The sequence below is a fragment of the Bubalus bubalis genome, chromosome 16 (assembly GCF_019923935.1).
Source record: "Bubalus bubalis isolate 160015118507 breed Murrah chromosome 16, NDDB_SH_1, whole genome shotgun sequence".
Taxonomy (NCBI): domain Eukaryota; kingdom Metazoa; phylum Chordata; class Mammalia; order Artiodactyla; family Bovidae; genus Bubalus; species Bubalus bubalis.
The window spans coordinates 28693658-28714001 of NC_059172.1; the positions used below are offsets into that span (position 1 = coordinate 28693658).

Sequence of the window (20344 nt, forward strand, 5' to 3'; positions counted from 1 at the left end):
AGAGTCAGACACGACTGAGCAACTTTCATTTTCACTGCCGTGTAAGAAACCACTCCAACGTATAATGGCTCAGCACAGCAGTCAGTTGCATTTCATTTCACTTATTATATGGAACTTATTATATGCCAGGCACAGTTCTAAGTATTCTATGTACATTGACTTACTTATTTCCCATAACAACCCTTTGGGGTGACTAGTATCTCCATTTATGGAAATATGGGAAATGTGGAAACTGAGGCTCAGAGAGAAGCTGAATGGCTTGGCCCAGCTCACTTAGCTGTAAGTAACAGAGCTGTCCCTGATCGCAGGCAGCCTCTTTTCAGAGCCTGTGCCGTAACCACTTGTTATGCTGCCCTAAGGACCACTTGCGTCACTGACTTAACTTCATTTGAGAACTTAGCTTTTTTCAGCCCAAAGTAGGGCTTTGTGTCCTTCTTTGCCAGAGCAAGGGGGCTGATGTCTTGAATTATTAACTCCATTTTGGAAAAGTTGCTGCCTCTAAGAATCAACTAATTAGAAAATTTTTCGTGTCTTGACACTTCTGTCCTTAAAGCAGTTTCTCTTTTTCTGTCCTTCTGTACCTTTCCTATATTTAATAACTATATATATACACGTTACATATACAAATGTGTATACATCAAGAAACATAAATGTATGCTTGTGTTCCTAATCCAGAATATGTTGACTGATGGGTATGCCAAGTAAAATAATAAATAGCTTTTGGAATCACACTGTAAACACAGGAAGAATTTCCCACCCAGCTCAATAAACACATTAATCTCCATAAATACAACCACCAGGACTTAAATAAATAGAAGAATAAACACAGGGCATGTGACTTCACCAGATGGCTGTTTGCTGTTGCCAGATGTTGAGCTATGGACCGACACGAGATACTGACATTTAGAGCAATGATCATTGCAGTGAGCTACCTGTGAGCCCTGGCACTGGGTGTATTGGGCAGCAGTGGGCATTCTCCCTTTGTGAGTATCAGCCACTGGTGAGGGCTGTCATGGATGAACAATGGGTGCTGATAAATATCAGTTATCAATGGACATTTGCCCCCTGATGAAATTAGCTGTCATACAACACTGAGCATCAATGGGCAGGACCTTGTTAGCCTGTGATGATGTCTAATGTCTTAGTGGACATTAGGTACAAGCAGAAGTAGGTCCCTGCTCCCCACATACCTGGCAGTCTCATCCAGAGGCACATCCTATGAGCTGGGTTGGAGGCAGTTGATGGGTAATGGTATCTCCATACCCTCTCTGAGAGGTCAACCGCTTGGCCATGACAATTTGGGGAAATCAGCGGGTGGTATGATAACACTCATGGAGGGAAATTACTGGATTTTCAAGATCTAAGCACAGCAGGACTGGCTTCAATGGGCCTTGGGAACTTAGAAGGGCCCCATGCTTGTTTTAAGACTCTGCTCTTGCCATCTTGAATTCTTAATAATTTTGAACATAAGACCCTACATTTTCATTTTACCCTAGGTTCTACCAAGTATGGAGAAGGCAATGGCAACCCACTCCAGTACTCTTGCCTGGAAAATCCCATGGACGGAGGAGCCTGATAGGCTGCAGTCCATGGGGTTGCAACAAGTTGGACATGACTGAGCGACTTCACTTTCACTTTTCACTTTCGTGCATTGGAGAAGGAAATGGCAACCCACTCCAGTGTTCTTGCCAGGAGAATCCCAGGGACGGAGGAGCTGCCGTAGGCTGCCGTCTATGGGGCCACACAGAATCGGACACGACTGAAGCGACTTAGCAGCAGCAGCAGCCACCAAGTATATAGCCAGTCCTGAAGCACAGAATCCTGGCCAGGTGGCCCTGTCACCTGTCATGTAACCTTGGGCTGCTCCTCTCTGAGCCTCCATTTTCTATCTGTAAAATGGGGCCAGGAGGGGAAGGATTTTATCTTTGGCTTTTCATGCTTTGCAGTGCAGGAAACCCGAGTTCGATATCTTGGTCAGGAAGATTCCCTGGAGAAAAGCATGGCTACCCACTCCAGTATTCTTGCCTAGAGAATCCCACGGACATAGGAGGCTGGTGGGCTACAGTCCACAGGGTCGCCAAGAGTTGGAGTGACTAATATTTTCATGCTGTAGAGTCCATGGTCTGATTGGAGATACTTAGAGTTGCATAACTCCACCCCCTCTTTTTCTTCTAGCAGAAAAAAAAAAAAATGGAGTCCTAGTGTTTATTGGTTTCTCAGAGCACCGCTGCCCTCTCTGACACGTGTGACCTGCACAGTTGACCTGGACACTGAGGTGGGACAGCCAGGAATGCCAGACTCACCATCTGACAGATGAAGCCAGGAGCAGGATAGTTTCCTCAGCTGTGTATGGTGACGGTAATGCCCAGGGCAGTTATGGGGAGGAAAGGATCGCATGTACACCATGAGCAAGGACACGTGCCCAGTGAATCACAACTGAATTATTAATGAAGTGCAGTGAAATGTTCGTGGCCTGTGCTATGACGACAGACCGCTCAGCTGTTTCCCCATCTCTAAAACTCAGCTGGCATGTGTGTTGAAGGTCTATTCTGCCTAGGTGCACAGAGCAAAGATCCCGTGGACCACACTATGGCTCTGCAGGTCTACCATCCTAAAGCGTTAGGAAATCCTTCCGTTCTGAATCAGATATCAAAACATGAGTCTACGACCACGTGGTTCTACAATCTAATTCATGATTCTATGGTTGAATGAATGAGAAAACAAGCATTTCTGGAGTCTGTATTTTCTGCCAGGCAGTGTACCTGATTGTTTACAAATGTTACTTCCTTTCCTCTTCATACAATCCTGTGCAGGGAGATATTTTCATCCCCATTTTCCAGGCTCAGAGAAGAAAAGTGACTTGGCCGAAATCACACAATTTTAACCCTTTTTGGGGAACTCCAAAAACAGAAGGTTTGCACTAATCTCTATGACTCTGTAAGATTCCAATCACCTCGTTCTCTGCCCCAGGATTCCAAGAGGGCGGAGTGTGGGGATGAAGGCGGTAGGGATGACTGTGCAAACTGCACTGGTCTACTTTGGCCTCCAGCGGCTACGCCTTGCTTGGCGACCCCTCGGATCTGGAGTGTCTGGCTATGAGCGACCACGAGGTGGTGCTGCGGGCTGAGAGCCTCCGGAGGGGTCGCGGGAACGCCTGGCTCTGTGAGGCCACGCAGGCGCTGGAGGTGTGCAAGGTGATGCCCCCACTGGGAAGGAGGAGCCCAGCATCCTGCTGGCGCTTCCCTCCCCGCCCCGTTTTGCAGATGTAGAAGCTGCAGCTCAGGGCCAGGTGACTTGCAGGACCCTGGCTACCGGCTACCTTTCCTCCGATTTCAGCGCCACTAATTTTAAGACCCCTATGTTCCATAGCCCTCCCCCAAGGACGCTTTCTTCAAATGGGGCTTTTAAGACCCACTGGGTGAAAGTCTTAGGGATCCCTCCCTCCACCCCTGTATTTGAGGTCTCTCCTGCCCCAAGGAATGTGGGAGGATGAAGTACTAATCTGAGGACTGTGAAGGCTGGGGTCTCATTCTGATCCTTTCCTGTCCCCCTTGCTTCAGACCTTTCCCATATTGGTGGTGGCCAGCCTCTGGCTCAGGGAGTCCAAGCCCTGGGCGGCTTAAGCCACGTGACGGGCAAGCACCCCAACCACACACCTAGCGTGAATGTCCCGGGAATCTGTGCCATTGCTCACCGATGACCCTTCCAAGTGCCAGCCCCCTCTGTCCAAGTCCACTTGTCCTTCTTCTTGACTCCATGGATGAGCCTCCTCCAGGAAGCCTTCCTAACCCCACCACAGGGCTTGCACAGCTCCCTGTGCTGCTTAGTCAGATGTCCCCTGTGTGCCCTGTCCCCTCCCATCCCAGGAACTTGAGTCCCAGAACACAGAACAGACAGGATAAGCTTGGTGGTGGTGGTGACCGCTATGGATATATGCCTGCAGATCTTGGCCAGTTAGAAGGAAGAACTTGCTGACAGCAGTACCATTCAGATGAGCGGGAAGTGGGTTCCCTGTCACAGGAAGTGTGTGAACAGGAGAGGTACCACAGCATTTGGGTGCCAGCAAGGAACACCGTACTGTTGGGGCTTAGCGGGAGGTGGCAGGGGCGGGAGGGGTGGTGGAGACCTTGGGGAAAGCTTGTAAGGAGATGAGGCAGAAACTGGGTCTATTAGGCCGGGAAGGAGCAGAGAAACTGGGGTGGGGGGAGGGGGCAAGGGCCCGGTCCCAGAGTAACAGCCTGAGCAAAGGCAGAGGCATGCCAAGGGCCTGACAGCTGGAGCTGGGGAGGCAGGGAGAGAGGTAAGGAAGGTCGAGGGTGTAAGTTGCACCAAAAGTTTCCACCCCAAGGAACTCCCTCCCTCACTCCCCTAATCCTAGGAGGTTATTGGGCTTTTCAGAGGGAACAAGCTTGTCTTGATTCATCCTTGTGGCCCCAGAGACCCGTCTGGGGAATGTCAATGGATGCTGGTCAAATGATGGCAAGAGGAAGACTCTTTGTAGTGTTTATTAAACCAAGGTGTTGGGTGGGGCTCGTGGGGGAGGACAGAGCTCTCCTTGTCCTGTGGGCGTCTCTGAGGGACCAGCCCCACGGATGCCCACATGGCGACATATGGCTGGCTTCTACCCAACACCTCCTCTCCCAGCTCATCCCCAGGACACAGTGTTACAAAAGTGAACAAATGCAATGTCTTCTTTCTTTTACAAAGGACATATTTCCAATCCCCTGCCAGCAGGGACCTGGATTGGGGGGGTGGTGGTGCTAAGTGACAGTCCATTAAAAAGGCAACAACTTTTATGAAACTGATACTAAGGAAAGAGCCCAGGGCTGGGGAGCTGAGATGCCACCCTGGTGGGGAAGCATAAACATGGGTGGGGGTACCCTGCCTCCTTGGCTGCGTTCGCAGTAGGCTGAGCTGGGCTGTCGGGCACAAGGCCAGTAGGGGCTGACTCCGGGAGGCCCCTCGGAGCTGGTGGGGCTCCAGGACTGCATCAGCTCCTGGGGAACCAGCTAGAGGCAGTACCTCAGGGGTCAAGGAGCACATTTCCATTCTGGATGCTGGGGGATGCCACCCAAGTGGGAAACTAGGACTGGCACCCCTGAGGCTTCCAGAGGCTCTGAGGTGAACTGACTTAGCCTGTGCCACAGCTAGTTACCGGGCCCAGAGTGCCATCCTTGAGGCCCTGGCCTGCCCTCCTGGGGATGACAGGGAAAGGGCACAAATGGGAGGATGTGAGTCTTGGAAGCAAGGGGGACCCAGAAAGGGGAGGGGGGCATGATTTAGAGAAGAGAGAAAAGTGCAAACGGGCCCTGTGGGTAGGCAGGCCAGACACTGATTCACTCATGCCTCTGCTGTTGTAAGACCTCTGAACACCATTTTTCCTTCTCTAGGCCTCAGTTTCCCCATCTGTCACATGAGGAAGTGGGCTTGACATTTTTCTCCCATCCTTTCTATAACTTAAGTCCTATCCAGAGTTCTAGGGGAAGAAAAAAGAATGAGGTAGGCCTCACATGGCCAGAACAAAGAGAGATTTATGCCATAGAAGAACCCACGTCCGAGTGGCTGGACCTCCCTCCCACCCACCTCCTGTCACAGGTCAGGTTGGTCCAGGCCTCAGGGAAGGCACTTTGGGGACAAGTGGGGAAGGACAGCAGGGGACTGCTGTCTGGTTTGGCATCGAAGACCCTCGGCTTATGGTCCGGGGAGCAACATAGACAAAAGGGCGAAACTTTGCTCCTGGGTGTGGGTCCCAGGTTCAAAGCCTCTCTTTCAATGATGCTGCCACACAGGAATGGAGAGTCCCTGTGGGCACTGGCACATTAAAATATAAATTACCCAGGACCCGAGGAACCCCAGGGCACAGTCTGTTCCACGGCCCCAGGCGCGCCATTCGTCACAAGGTATTGGAGCCCCTGGCGGCTAACTCCTGGGTGTCTATGCAGTGCAGAGCCACCTTGGGGGTGAAGCCAGGCTGCCGTGGGTAGGTGCCCTCCCGCACCAGGCGCCGGCACTGCACGCCCTGGCCCACGCTGATGCTCTGCAGTGCGGGGAGGTGGACGAGCAGCTTCTCGGGCAGGGGCACCAGGCCCGTGCCCGACAGGTCCAGCTCCTGCAGGGAGCCCAGGCCTGAGAACACCTCAGGTCCTGCCCACCGGAGCCTGGGGTTGCTGGACAAGTCCAGGACCTGCAGGCCCTGCAGCTCATGGAAGCTGTGGGGCGCCAGCATGGGGAGACCCTGCAGGCTGCCCAGCGACAGGTGAGTGAGGCCCGCCAGCCCCTCAAAGGTGCCGGGGCCGATGGCTGCCAGCGGGTTCCCATCCAGGCTCAGGTAGCGCAGGGGCAGGCCCCGGAGGTCGGGCACAGCACGGAGCCGGTTCCAGGCCAGGTTGAGGCTCTGAATGGTGGGCGCCGGCTGGCCAGCCCGCGAGGAATCGGGTAGCAGGCGGTGGAGGAGGTTGTGGGAGAGGTCCACGTGCAGCGTCCTGCCCTGGCTGTGGGTGGCGAAGGCGGACACGGAGACCTCGCGGAGCCGGTTGTGGCTCAGGTTCACGTCGCTCAGGGGCGAGCTGGTGAAGCTCTCAGCGGGCAGGGCGGCCAGGCCATTGTGGCTGAGGTCGAGCGACTCCAGGTAGCGGAGGCGGGAGAAGGCCGTGGGTGAGAGGCTGGTGAGCAGGTTGTAGCTGAGATCCAGGCCAGACAGTGTGGTGTAGCCCGGCCCTGCCAACACAGACTCGTTCACCGTCTCCAGCCGATTTGAGGACAAGTCCAGGTGGGCTGTGTCCAGGGGGATGGGCACGGGCACGATGTGGGGGCCCAGGCCGCTGCAGTCTACCCGTGTCAGGCTGAAGCTGTCAAAGAGGCCGAAGGTCTCCACCTCGCACTGGCACCCGGGGAAGCAGGGCCGGGTGGTCTGGGCCCCGCTTGCGGCCAGCAGCAGCAGCAGCAGGAGCGGCAGCAGGGGCCACGGCATGGTGGGGCTAGAAAGAGAGCCACAGGTCAGGGTTGGTAGTGGGTACCCCATTCCAGGGGCTTCCCAGGTAGCATTAGTGGTAAAGAACCTGCCTGCCAATGCAGGAAACATAAGAGATGCAGGAGCGATCCCTAGGTGGGGAATCCCCTGGAGAAGGGAATGGCAACCAACTCCACTATTCTTGCCTGGAGAATCCCATGGACAGAGGAGCCTGGAGGGTTACAGTCCAAAGGGTCACAAGGAGTCAGACACAACTGAACTGACCATAAGCACGCACGCACCCCATTCCAGATGGTTCTCGCCCAACCTGGGAGACCCTGGCCAACATGTGTAGGCACAGATGAAAATTGCCACATGCCCCTCAGTGCCCCTAGACGCCTTCCCTGAATACCCCTTCCTCAAATAATTCCTAGTCCCTGTTCCTCTCTGGCCTGTCTCCCCATCTGTATGATATGGCGAGTTAGGCTAGATAGCTGGATTTTAAACTGGAAGTATGCAAACCCTTTCTTGAATAAGATTGGCAGGTGAGAGTGGGCCTGTTCTGGAGTGAAGGTGGAAGCCAGAGTCTTCGTACGTGTTCACCGTCCTGCCGCGGGATGTGAAGGGCAGGTGCTTTTGGGGAGTGCTCCCCTCACCTCTGCAGAGCCTGTGCTGCGGGCTCGGTGCTGTGCTCGCTGGCTCCCTGCACGGCCTCACTCAGCCCTCACAGCCACAGAAGCCGCACGGCAGCAATCTTGTCAGCACTTCACGAAGAGGAAACTGAGACTCAGGTTCAGAAAGCCATGCATGGCCACACGTGAGTGGGAGCAGAACTGAACAGTGCTCAAAGGGGCATGGCTCACTGTCGTGCTGAGCTGTGCCTGAGACCCCTGCTCCAGCTTCCCAGACCAAGGCCTCTCCTGCAAGGGGGCCCTGTAGCGACTGTCCCCTCCTCACTCTTTTTGTGGGTAACAATGGCTGGGTTCAGTCATAAGCCCTCTCCCCTGGCCTGGCCTCTAGGGGCAGGATCCTTCATTCCAACAGGGGACCCTGCATCTAGACTTCCAGATGGGCCTGGGGACCACTCTGCTGAGTCCCTTCCCCTTGCCCACCTTGACCCCCAAGCTGTTAGAGTGATTACACTTTTCTGGCCCTTCCTTTAACCCACGGCAGGCAGCTAGGCTGTGTCTCCCATTATACAGATAAATAAATAGAGGCTCAGAGACAAAAAAGGTTTTACCCAAAGCCTGTATGTAAAAAGCAGGGCAGGATTAGAACCCAGGCCTGCTCAGTCCTAATTCTACTTTCCTCTGCTGCCTCCAGGACTGGCAGGAGAGATGCGATCCAAGAGGGGCTCTTCCCATCGACGGGGGCTACAATGCAAGCCACTGCCCCTCACCTGGCTTCACTGCCTCTCCCTGGATAACTCTAACAGCAGCTGCCATTGATGCCAAGCACCACCTGTACACTGCCACCCTCAACACGCATCCCCACACACATCTGCAGCTCCCTGGAGGATGAGAGAGAAGGCTGAGCAGTGAAAGAAAGCTGCTAACTGGACAGTCTGTGGTCACCCTCTCCTGCTAGAAGAGCAGCTACTCAGCCCGGAAACAGAAGACACCAAGCCTCACGCCAGCAGATCCTTCAGCTGGAGTGGCCCAGCTCTCCGCTCTGCACCCCTGCCACGTCTTCCCCTCCAACCTTCCTCCCCCTGGTCTTTAGGGAGGGGTGGGCTGGGGGGAGCAGCAGGATCTCATTACCAGTTCTACATGAAACTTTAAAGGGGCAGCCACTTGATCTGCACTTGGGCGCTTCTCCTCGGCCTCCCTCTGCAGGCCCTTCCTCTCCCACCCCTTTCTTTTCCGGAGTCCAATTTGAGGATTAAACCCAGCCCAGGTGCATCCTGGGCTCGGTCCCAATTGAGGCTGGACAGAGTGTTCCAATGTCTGGAACCAAAAGGAAAATATTAAGTTGCTTCACACCCCTTTTGTTCCCTGGGGTGAGCTTCTCACAGCAGGAGTTCATTACTACCTAGGGCCTCACCTTCCCTGCTAAGCTGATCTGCTCATACCCACCCCTTCCTGGGGTTTAAACAAACACCAAATGCACACAAAAAGGCCTAAGATTACCCTTCGTTCCCAAAGGTGATTATACAATGTGCCTCTCAAGTGCCAAACAGCCCCTCATGAGCTCCTGCTTATGTAACTCAGCTCAATGCTCCCCTACCCCCCTGACGAGGGGCCTCTCCAGCCCTCAGCTTTGTCCTCTGTACCACAAGGCAGTAATTCCTGCCTGCCTCCTACACACCGATGCAAGTCACATACAGAGCAATGCCAACTGTGAAGCGCTGTGCACATGTGCTGGGTGGTCATCACCGGGCCACAGAGGAGCAGGAGTGTGGGTGGAGACCCGCCTGGAAAACTGCTTGTGATGCTCCCAGGACACCCCAGACCAGGTCCCTGCTCAGCCCCGCACTGTGGGCACCTCTCCGTGGGCCCTGGTTCTGGGCCAGGCCTGGACCGAGTGGAAAGTGCTGACAGTGACTGAGCCTGTCCTCACCACGTGCCAGTCACATGTCCCCTTACGCCATTCTCGGTCACTCCGGGAGGTCACTCTTATGTCCGTGTTACAGTGGAGGAAACTGAGGATGGCAAGGGAAGGCGTCAGAGACCAGCAAGTGAACTCAGGCCTTGGTAACCTCGTAACTGGCTAGGTTCAGGGGGAACGTGCACTCCTGTGTGTTGCTGGGAAAAGAGCTAAGCGTCCAGGGTCCCAGGGCCAGGCTCCAGCTACTGTCGGCTGCTGTGACCGTCAGTGCCCAGCTTCCTAATACTCAGTGGCTCTTGGGTGTTCCTGAGGTCACAGCAGAGCCCAGAAGTCTCTCAGGGTTGTCCCATGCGGCTGGGACTGGGAAGCCCTGGGCCTGGAATCAGAAGGTCAGAGCCTGAGCATCAGCTGCTATCACCTCACTGGGGACCCAGGGACAAGATGAGGGACCTCAGCTTTCTCATCTGGAAAGTGAGGGATTGCAGGCCCTGCTCTGCAGCCCTCACAGCTCAAGTAAGCAAAGGTCTTTTGGAAAATATCAAGGGCTGTGCCTTTGGTAGGGGTTTTCCTTATCTTTTCCTGGGAGAAGAAAAAAAGAAGAGAGAAATCTCTGGAAGGTCTCTCAACTTTGGAGCCAGCAGGGGGCAAAGGCAGAGACGTGGGCTAGTGGTCTTTGAGGGTTGGTAACCCTGCTCTGCTCAGAGGTCATGTCCCCTTTTGGGTAACGTGAGGAGTGCCTTTGTGTGAGTGACTCAGAGATGCTGAGGTCTGGTTTTGCTGCTTAGAGCAAAAGGCCCAGGAGCCAAAGGCAGGGCACAACTTTCTCAGGAGGAAACTGAGGGAAGATAAGGAAAACCCCTGCCAAGGGCACAGCCCTTGATATTTTCCAAAAGACCTTTGCTTATTTGAGCTGTGAGGGCTGCAGAGCAGGGCGTGCAATCCCTCACTTTCTAGATGAGAAAGCTGAGGTCCCTCATCTTGTCCCTGGGTTGCCAGTGAGGTGATGGCAGTTGATGCTCAGGCTCTGACCTTCTGACTCCAGGCCCAGTGCTTCCCAGTCCCCTCAAGATGCCTGTGGAACTCTCCTAGGGATCTTATGGAGTCAATAAAAATAGTGCTCAGAAGAGTCTGCAACCTCATGTAGGAGGGGGCTGATGCCATAATGCTAAGGATCATGAGGGTAAATTGCATGCTAAGAAAATTATAGCCATACGTTTTAAAAAAGACCAACCTAAATGGTAATTTTAGAAAGTCTAGAAGAAAATCTGTCAACCCTGTAGTGGTCTTCCTTTAGATGGCAGAACTTTGGGTGGTTTCACCATGTCTTAATCTCCTTTCCCCCCCCCCTCTTATTTCCTCTCTTATAATAACTATATATATATAGATATAAAACAGACTGAGTAATGAAGACTCAGGACTGTCTCATGGCCATCTCTGCTTTCTCTGACCTTGGCTAATCACAATCTCCAAGCCTCAGCCTCCTCATGTGTCAAATACAGGTGTTAATAGCCATCTCACAGGCCTGTCAAGAGGATGAAACGTACTGGTAAGGGAGGCACCTGAGCATGGTTCCCCACACGGGGGAGGGTTCAGTGGGGGCTCCCCTGCCCTCCTCCACAGACAGGGAGTGGCTGGGGTGGGGATTTCTCTTTCTCCAGCAGACACTATCAAACATGACAAACGTCTTACTACTGCCCTCCAGGAAAGCAGTTCTTCCTGGGAAACCAAGCTATGCTGTTTCTCAACAGGGCTGCTGGGTCTGGGAAGGGATGACTAAATGTGAGTTCCTCTTCACAAAAACCGCTAGCCTCAGCTCCAGGGAGAGGAAAGGCCTGCACAGAGACTGAGAAGACTCTCGACATCAACTTGCAATAGAACTGAGCAAGTCACTTAACCTCTCTGGACCAGTTCCTTCAGCTGTGAATCTGGGATACTAATGATGGTTCCGTCAGCCGCAGAGAAGGTGGCCGTGAAGAGACTCAGAAGACCAACATCCCTGTAGAGAAATGAGGCCCCAAGCGGGTGGAAGCCATATAATTGAAAGACTGTCCCTTTTCATTCCACCTCTACCCATATCCACTCCAGATACAATCAACCGCAGCACTAAATTGCTGAGGGCAAGGCGGTCTGTTAGGCCCTATGAGGTGCATGCTGGGGTCAGGGCAGGAGATCCCAGGGCCTCTGTCCCCATGAGGCTTACAGACCAGCAATGGGGACAGGAGACCAACTCATATCAAGATCTAGCACCTGCCTTAGATCCAGAAGACCAGGACTCTAGTGCCAGCCCTGCTACTAACTGTGTGAACTTTAGAGTTTTCTTTCTTGGAACCTCAGTTTTCTTGTCTTGTAGAACTGACTCTGCCTCCTTCCTTCTCTCGAGACCCTGTGATCTACACTCAGGAGAAAGGAAAAGGCAGGCAGGTATTCACCATGGAATGCCAAGAGAGGATACTTCACTTTCTCTCCAAACCCTAACCTGCAGATCAAAGTCATCTACTGATGAGCCAGGTTACAGAACATAAGGGCAGCCAGACAAAGGCTTAGCGGCATGAGGTCCGCTGGGCAGGGGCCATGAGTGATTGCTTGATGGGTCCATCGGGACGCTAAGGAAAGTTACAGTGTCAGTGGTGGGACCCTAAGAGGTCCCCAGGCAGGTCTCCCCACTGCAACACCCCAGACCCCGCTAGGAGAGCCTCTCAAGCAGCTCTGGCTAGATCATGCCCCTTCTGAGAAACCTCCTGACTTCCGCTTTACCTACAGAAACCAAGTTCTCTCTGGCACACAGGTATCTGCACCTCTGTGCAGATCTGCCCTCATGGTCCCTCTGGTTGAAAGTCCCATCTTGATCTGAACCTATGGTGGTGGCCTCTGAACAAGTCTCAGCCTTAGTGCACACTTCCCCAAACTCAAGAGGATTCCAGGACTGGAAGAGCTGAAGGCCCCTCCGAGATCACAGGTAACTGAGGCCCAGAGAGGGACTGTGATGGCAAGGAAACAGCACAGCAGGACCTGGGACCTGGGTTTGGATGCTTCACACTACTGCCAGGACAGCCGCACCCCCCAGGCCTGCCCCAGCCCTGCCAGTGGAACAAAGCCCGTTCTGTCCATTCAGGCCCCTGGGCCACTCCCCCTCCTTTCCTGGCTTCGCAGGGCCTCTGGCTCCGTACTGTCAACACACCTTCAGACGCACACTAGGTAAATTCTCTGCCTTTATTGACCTGCCTGTTTCCTGACTTGAAGTGTGAAGCATCTTGGGGCGGTGACCCTGCCTTCTTCACCTGTTAACCCTTCCCCCACCTGGGGCCAGAGCCAGGCCTGGCAGGCATGGCAAACTTGCTGGATGAATGGAGGGCCCAGAAATTAAGAGTCAACCGCGGGACACAGAGCTGGCTGTGGATTCAGCTTTGTACCTACTGGACTTGGGCACGTCTCAACCTTGCTGAGGCTCAGTGTCCTCAACACGGGTGACAACACAGGGTTGGTGGAAGCATTAGGGGACAGTGAGTGAAACATTTGGTGCGACTCCTACAAGCTGAGTGCTGAATGCATAGTAGACAAGGACCGTGATGATTTATTAAGCTTTCTGAAAGCCATGACCATGTTATTTGTTGTTCTTTTCCTCCCCACCCAACTACCCAAAGAGGTGCCAGGCACCCGACGGGTCTTTGACTACTTGTGCTAACAGCCTCTGGTCACCATGCTGGTGTCTGCTGGCAAGGCCCCCATCTCCTTTCTCCTCTGAGGCCTATCTGGGGCTAGGGGTTCCAGCTCGTGTCCTCCTGGTCCCAGTCACCTGCACCCCAGCATCTCTGGCCCACAGATTTGCCAGCTCCTCACCACGTCTTTAAGGGGAAGCCCCTGGTAAAGGGACGAGCTGGGCAGGGGACTGAGCATCCACCCAAGATGGGTTTTGTCTCCACTGGCTGCTCAGTGCTGAGTCACGTCCCACCCTTCATCGTGAGCTCACGCAAGTTGATGCCAATGAAATCCCCAGGTGGAAATTCCATCAGTGTCCTGGCCCCCAACTGCTTAAGTCAGTTCTGGAAATGCAAGGCAAAGAGAATGCCTAGGGCCAAACTCCCGGAGCCTTGAGGGTTGGCTCTCCCAACAGAGGCACTAATGCCACACATCTGTGCAAACACATCAGCTGACCACACACTTCTGCAGCAGTGGCTCCTTTCTGCCTCCCCACCACCCTTGACCATGGGGACTCCTGTCCCTGTTGTGCAGACAAGAAGACTGACATTGAATGGGGCAGAATAGGAACCAGTCTCAAATCAAATCCAATGCTCCTTATACGGCTGTGCCTCAACTTACAAATGGGCACATGTGGCTTATGCTGGACTATAATTACATTTACCTATTTGTGCTCCTGTGGGCAGGCATGGGGTTAGATTCACTTTTAGGTCTTGGAAGCTGACTGCTAGGCCTGGCACAGAGCAGGTACTATATGAAGATACATCAGGCATTTAGAATATTGCCACCTCACCAAAGGACACCTCTCAGTCTTTCCACTGCCTCCTCAACTCTCATCTGCTCAGTCACCCTACAAGATCAGCAGGTTGGATGGCATGGTATCTATTGTACACCTGCCTAGAGACCCAGAGAGGTTCGGTGATCTGCCCAGAGTCACAGAGCCAGTGAGGTCAGAGGCTGGACTCAGGATCCAGGTGTTCTGACACCTGGTGCCTACGCTCCTCCATGACATCATCCCTGGAGAATAATCTACAGAGAAACAGACAAGGCTCCCAATACTATTTTCTCCATTCTGAAGCTTGGCAAGTTCCCTTTGGTCTGAGGCATGTGTAGGCACACGAGAAGGCAGTATGGGGCAGAGGAAATGGCTTTTGCAGTCAGGCACACTGGGCTCCACCCCACCGAACCTCACCTGCTAGGAGGCCTGTGTGTATCCTCTCCCTGCCGAGTCTTCATCTGCAACCTGGTGAGAAACCTGGTGCTGTTCCCACAAGGTCACTGAGGATTACATGAGATAAAGGAAGACTGAGGCCTGGCACACACTGGTGCTCACTGCATGTGGGTTCCGGCCCCACCCCCTGACCAGAGCGTAATTTCAGAGACCAGGAAAGAAAAAGGAGCAGTGACACCAGCAGATCTGAAAGCAAGGCAGGGGCAGAGGATAGAGAAGACGCCAACACGGACTCTTCCTGGATGCTCAGTGCACCCTCCAGGGCTTCACTTGGGCTACAAGCGCTCTGCCAGCGAGCTGATAAGGGAGTGTGGAAATATCGTGGAGGCTGAAGCAGGTGTGTCACCGGTGACAGAATGAGGACCTGAGACTTGGCAGCCACCCCGGGTGGGGGGCTCACTGTCCTCCCCTCCCTCTCCCCGTGGCCTTGCCCCGGTCGGGTTCAGGAGGCCTCCTGGCCAGAACTGCTGCAACAGCCTCATTCCTGGCCCTCTGCCTCCACCTGCCAGCCTTGCTGGGCACCAGAATGCCATCCAGACAGACCAGGACCGCACCACCGCTCCTACTTTAAAGCCTCTCCTGCCAAGAGAGCTTGCCTGTCTGGGGGCCTGTCTTTCTCCTTGGGCCCCATGTCTTTGCACAGGCTGTCCCCTTCAGTGAAGATGACAGAGACAACCTTTTCTTTGTCCTCCATACAAATTCTCACTCATTTGATTCAAAAGTCACCTCCTCTGTGAGGTTTTCCCAGTCTAACTCGCCCTTCATCCAGTAAAGGTCACTCTCCTCCTGGGCCACCCCGTCAAGGTTCAACACACTTTGTGACGTGTGGCCATCTCCAATTCTGATGGTCCAGCTCCTCTCCTGCGTGGACCTGGCCATGTGAAGTGGATAAGCCAGATGGGAGAAATGCCCTGGGCAAAAAGCTTCCCTCTGCTAGGAGAGGGTATCAGTTGGTCCAAGCTTGCAGGATACTTAGGGCTTTTGCCAGGTGGTGAACTAAGGTTTAGGACCCATAGTAGATACTGGCTCTGCCTTCTACTGTTAGTGCAGTTCGACAGATGTCTGCACAATGCAATACAGGCCACAAACCTCTTCTCATTTTATTAGCACAGGTAGTTTGTCATCGTATTTAACATCCATAACAGTCAGTGAGACCAGAATTACTATCCTCATTTGAAAGATGAGGAGACTGAGAATCAGAGAGGTAGAGTCACTTGCCCAAGGTCACAGAGCTAGGAAGCAATGAAATAAGTGAAAATCTCCTTCTGACTCTAAGAGGCTGGAGCACTCAAGCCTCCAGACTGGCTTCCCAGGCTCCAGCACCACCCACGAGCCAGAGGACAGTTTCTGAGAATTACCAACCCCGCCCTATCATGCCAGCTTAAAAAACCCTCCAGCAGCTCTCCACTGCCTAGATCTCCACTCCTAGGTTTGGCATTCAAGGCTCTCTTCTGTGGCCCCTGCAGTCCCTCCCAGCCTCAGGTTGAATTTCATCCCTTCTTCCCCAGTCTTGCATCTGGCAGTCCACAATGCTGACCACCCCTGTGCTGTTTCGGGACACAGAGTCATGCAGTGCAGTTCCCTAGGGGGGAGGCACTTTCTGCCTCTTTTCCCAGTGTATTCCCCCCACTTCCTCATTCTGCTGCTTTTCAGCCTTCCTGGACTGCACGGACTCCAGGAAGGCCTTAATCTCTACATAACTTCACAGCCAGCTCCCCTCTCCCTCTTCAAAAGAGTAAATCAGTGCCAAGTCAGAATGGAAGTGTTAAATATCAAAGTGTTTCCAGGTTCTAAGGTCTCAACCAGTCAGCCACAATAGGAAGGGAAGAAAGAGGCTGTCAGCAACCCCTTTTCCAGCAAGGAAACTGAGGCCCAAAGAGGGCAAGGAAAGCGCCCACAGTTGCCTCTTTCCAAGGTGAGTGGCTTGTACCCACCCTTCACATCTGCAGGACCTAGCAAAATTCTAGGTTAAAGACTGGCAAGGGGTAGGGGAGGGAGGGGGGCTGTTGGGTTTATCTTTGCCACCCAGGATCAAAAAGCAGGCTCCCGGCAGTCTGAGCCCTCACTCTCAGATCAGACTTGAACTCTGCAAGTCTGGACTTATCGAAGAGTAGAGCAGGCAGGGAGGATCAGAAGCTCCTGAGTCACCTCCTTCGCCAGGCAAGTGTGGGTGGGCACTGCACTCTGGCCGTCCCTGGCTGCGCTGCTCATCCCCACCGCAGGCTCTGCCTCGCGAGGGAGTTTTCACCCCATCCAGGACAGGGTGACTGCGGCTCAGAAAGGTTAAGCAACTTGCCTAGTGCCATACTGTGGGCCAGTGGATGTTCCATTTGAAACTAGAGTGTGCAAGGTTCCTACTGCCAGCAGCCCAGCTGGAGGTCCTCGTAGGCGTCATCACCTTTCCACCTTTGAGATTGGAGGGTTCAACCCCCTCACCCCAGGGGCGGGATACAAACCGAGTGCGGATCTCAAAGAGGAGGAGCGGGAGGAGGGGCAGGGGGGCCCCAGGGGCTGGCCTCTCCTCCAAACAGACAAGTCTCTCTCAGTCACACACACTCTCTCCGAGAAGCGTAGGGCGGGCCACACCGGTGCCCGTTCCTCTCCTCTCTTCAGCCCCCAAGTCGGGGGGCCAGGACCCGCTGCTTACCTCTCTTCTCCCAGCCACTTCGCCTGGGGTGTTCGGCACGCTCTGCCCAGCCTTGGCTCGGATCAGTCTTCAGGCGCTGCCGATCCCCCCACCCACCAATCCTATTCATCCCCTCTCGGCTCTAAAAACCCCTGAGGTGTAGGAAGGGAGGACTGCCAGCGACCCCCCTCCCCGGCCCCCGGCCCGGGATGCAGCGGGGAGGAGGAACGCAGAGAAAAGTTTGAAGCTAAGTTGGCCCGGGTGGACTGAGGGGAGCGAGGAGTTGGGGCGGTGTCTGGCTCTCGGCGCGCACATACTCCGCGGACACCCAACCCAGACACGTCGACAGGCACAGACCACGTACGCGGACACAACGATGCGCCCACCCACACCCACAACCAAACGCGGGCCCCCATCCCGGGTCCTTGCCCCCTTCCCCAAAACACGGACACACAAAGGCACGGGCAGATGCATGTCCCCGGACCAAATTCACAAAGACCCACAAACGCACGTGTCCGCACAAAGACCCCAGAGGCGCCGGCCGACGCCCACAGCCCCGGGTCAGAGCCTTTGTCTCCTGGAAGCCCCCCTTCTAGGTCCAGGTTCCTCACTCTGGCCGAGCCCCGGGCGTCAGGCGGTCGCTGCCGACGCCCTGGGTCCGGGAAAAGTTGAGGGGCCCCGGCCCCGCCCCTGCGTCCAGCGCGGCTTGCCCGCCGGATGGAGCGGCGAGGCTGGGGTAGGGGCCTCCGGTCCTTTGCCTGCAGCGCGAACTCCCGCTCTGCCCGGGGACCCGTACCCACCTGGAAGCCTGCGCCGCAGCCGCCTCGGCACGCTCACCCAGGCGGCCCGGCAGCGGGCCCTCCGGCCGGCGCTTTTCTCGGCGCGGCGTGGCCCGCCCCCCAGCCCCCGCCCGCCCGGCGCCCAGTGGCGGCTCCGGCCGGCCGCCCGGCGACTTAGGGAGTGTCGCTAAAGTGCTGGCCTTTCCCGGCGCGCTCCCCACTCCGCGCCCCCGCCCGCCGGCAGAGCCCGTGCCTAGCCCGGGTTCCACCCTAGGGAGCGTCTCAAAAGTGCTCATGCAGCTCCCGCCCACTCTAGTCGGCCTTGCTCCTAGCTTTCTGCATCCCGGGGTCCCTGCCCGCTTCCCCGGAGCGCCTGAGCCTTCTCAGCAGATGGCCGCACGGTCGGGAACATCTGGACGTCGCTGGAGTGTGTGTGTGTGTGTGTGTGTGTGTAGAGAGAGAGAGAGATGAGAGAGAGAGAGATGTTTTTTTAAGAAAGAGATTGGGTGGTGAGGGTTCCCTCTTCTCGAGTTCATCCCCCCTTAAAACGGGTGAAAGAGGTTCCAAGACGTTAATGAGAGGGAGTCCAAGAATCTGAAGCAGGGAAAGACTGGCTGAAAGACGAATCGACAGAGAGACAGTCAGGCTTAGGCAGAAAAGCTGGCAAGAGAGGAGAGAGGGAAACAGATTTTTTTTTTTTTTTTTTAATTTCTTTTTTCTTTTCCTGGAGGGAACCATCGACTTCTGGTTAGATTTCTAAGAAGGGAAACTGGGAGCAGTTTAAATCTATTTCTCCCTCTGCAGCCCATCCTCTCTCACCCTTCCTTATGGTAAAAAGTGCAGAAAAGCATCCAAGAAACCTTTTTCACTTGGGAGCTGGGGGGAAGAAATTGCCTGTGGGATGCATTCCCTACAAGGAGTGTGTGTGTGTGTTTGGTTGGGGGGCTTGAATTTGAGTCTCCCTGCACACCCAGACACTCTGGGGTTGAAGGAGGTGTTAGTTCTCAGGCACCCCAGAAGTATATGGCCTGGGGGCTGAGGGAGGTTTTGGCCTTGAACCCTGGACCTCCCAGGAGCTTTCCTGCTGTGCAGAGATTGGGCAGTGTTCCCTTTACAGTAGCCCAGACTTGCACACCCAGTCTTTTTGTTCCTTTTATTGCTTTTTTTTTTTTTTTTATTAAAAAAAAATTTGCTTGGGCTTCTGAGTCTGTGTCTGCTTGTCTGCCTGGGGAAGGAGAGAGACAAGTAAGGAGATTGGGAGGAAGGAGTAGAGGCCACTGCCCGGGCCTCAGGGCAGCAAAAACAAATCGGCTTTCCAGGGGACAAAGTGCTCTTGCAGGCCCTCCCTGGCACTAGTCTGTGTGGTTGCGTGGTGGTGGCGGTGCTGGTGGCCGCTCTGCTCCCCTGGGATGGCCAGGCCTGGGGGCCCTGGCAGTTAGGGAGGTGCAGGGAGAAGGCTGGGAGCCTAGTCCTACCAGCCTGGGACAGGGAAAGCTCCCCTCCCTCCTTTCTGCCTCTCACCGTCCTCCCCTCATTAGAATCCCAGCTTCTGGAACTGGGAGGCCACCAGCTCAGATGTCTCATCACAACTGTCTTTAAAATTGTACCATAGGCCTCTTTGTACCCAGTCTCCTCACAGTCGTGCTTAATAAGGATGCTGTTGACATTCAACCGTGCATCCTGGGGCCCTCAAGAAGGGTCCGAGACCTTCCCGTTCCTACTTTTTCCAGGCCTGGAGGTGGGAAAGACCTGTCAGTTCGTGACTGGCGAGGGCCCCCAGCTTGGTCAGGGTTCAGGTTCCAGCCCTGGCACTTACCAGCTCTGGGTTATTTTAGGGAAGTTACCTAACCTCTCTGAGTTTCTGCAGCTGTAATAGAGCTGTTGTGAGGAGTAAACAGTAACTTAGTAAGGCTTTAGTCTGGCTGATAGAAAGTGCCATTGTGGGTTATTAGCGTTATTATCAAACCAAGTTGTCTCTGATCAGGGATGGTGTGTGTAGTCTGGAAAGCTGAGCTGGCTTGGGAGGGGAGAAGCCAGGGGAATGGTCACTTGACCCTCTGCTCATCTAGCCCACCTGCTGGCCATCTCCTGCCCTCCCGTGGGGGAGGGAGCCATCTTTCAAAGGACCCCTCCCCCTCAACCTTTGCTCTGTGCTGGAGAACTTGCATCCTTCCCTCCCTTAAGGTGGAGTTCTGGGGTGAGGCTCAGGCTCAGCATCTGACAGTGGAGCTAAACACTAACTCTAACTCCCACTGTCCTTTGTCTGCAGGCTCTAACCACAGAGGCTGGAGGCTCTACACCCCTCCAAAGGGCCTCTCACTTAACAGAAGCATAACAAACCACCTTTCACACCTTGGCCTGCAGCTGGCAGCAGTTTCAGTGTACTGCTACATTCATCATTTCCCTTGCTTGATCTTTTCTCAGTGGGAGGTGGCCTCTGGAGACTTTGGATTGGGCATCTCCATCAGCCCTCCCCCCTTCCCCCACAATGGTCCTTTGGCCTCCAGGTCCCTCCT

At 54.5% G+C, this 20344-nt stretch overlaps 1 protein-coding gene across 2 annotated transcripts; it reads right to left on the minus strand.

Moving 5' to 3' along the window:
- Nucleotides 1–4489: 4489 nt before the first annotated feature.
- On the minus strand, nucleotides 4490–18139 carry TSKU (tsukushi, small leucine rich proteoglycan). Of its 2 annotated transcripts, none has more exons than XM_006059608.4 (2): nucleotides 17850–18139; nucleotides 4490–6977 (listed from the first exon to the last, which is right to left on the minus strand). In XM_006059608.4, exons 1-2 carry the CDS (start codon nucleotides 18122–18124, stop codon nucleotides 5894–5896), a joined length of 1359 nt encoding a protein of 452 aa, XP_006059670.2. In that variant the 5' UTR covers nucleotides 18125–18139; the 3' UTR covers nucleotides 4490–5893. The 2 variants fall into 2 exon arrangements, with proteins under 2 accessions (XP_006059670.2, XP_006059669.1); XM_006059607.4 differs by lacking the exon at nucleotides 17850–18139 and adding an exon at nucleotides 14385–17064.
- Between the last annotated feature and the right edge of the window lie 2205 nt (nucleotides 18140–20344).

What these genes read in the sequence shown, in the direction of transcription:
- TSKU (XM_006059608.4), bottom strand. Translation starts at nt 18,124, where the DNA reads ATGAGCACTTTTGAGACGCTCCCTAGGGTGGAACCCGGGCTAGGCACG. An exon ending in GCTGCGGCGCAGGCTTCCAG is followed by an intron (nt 6,978 to 17,849) that starts GTGGGTACGGGT and finishes CTCTCTTTCTAG; the next exon opens with CCCCACCATGCCGTGGCCCC.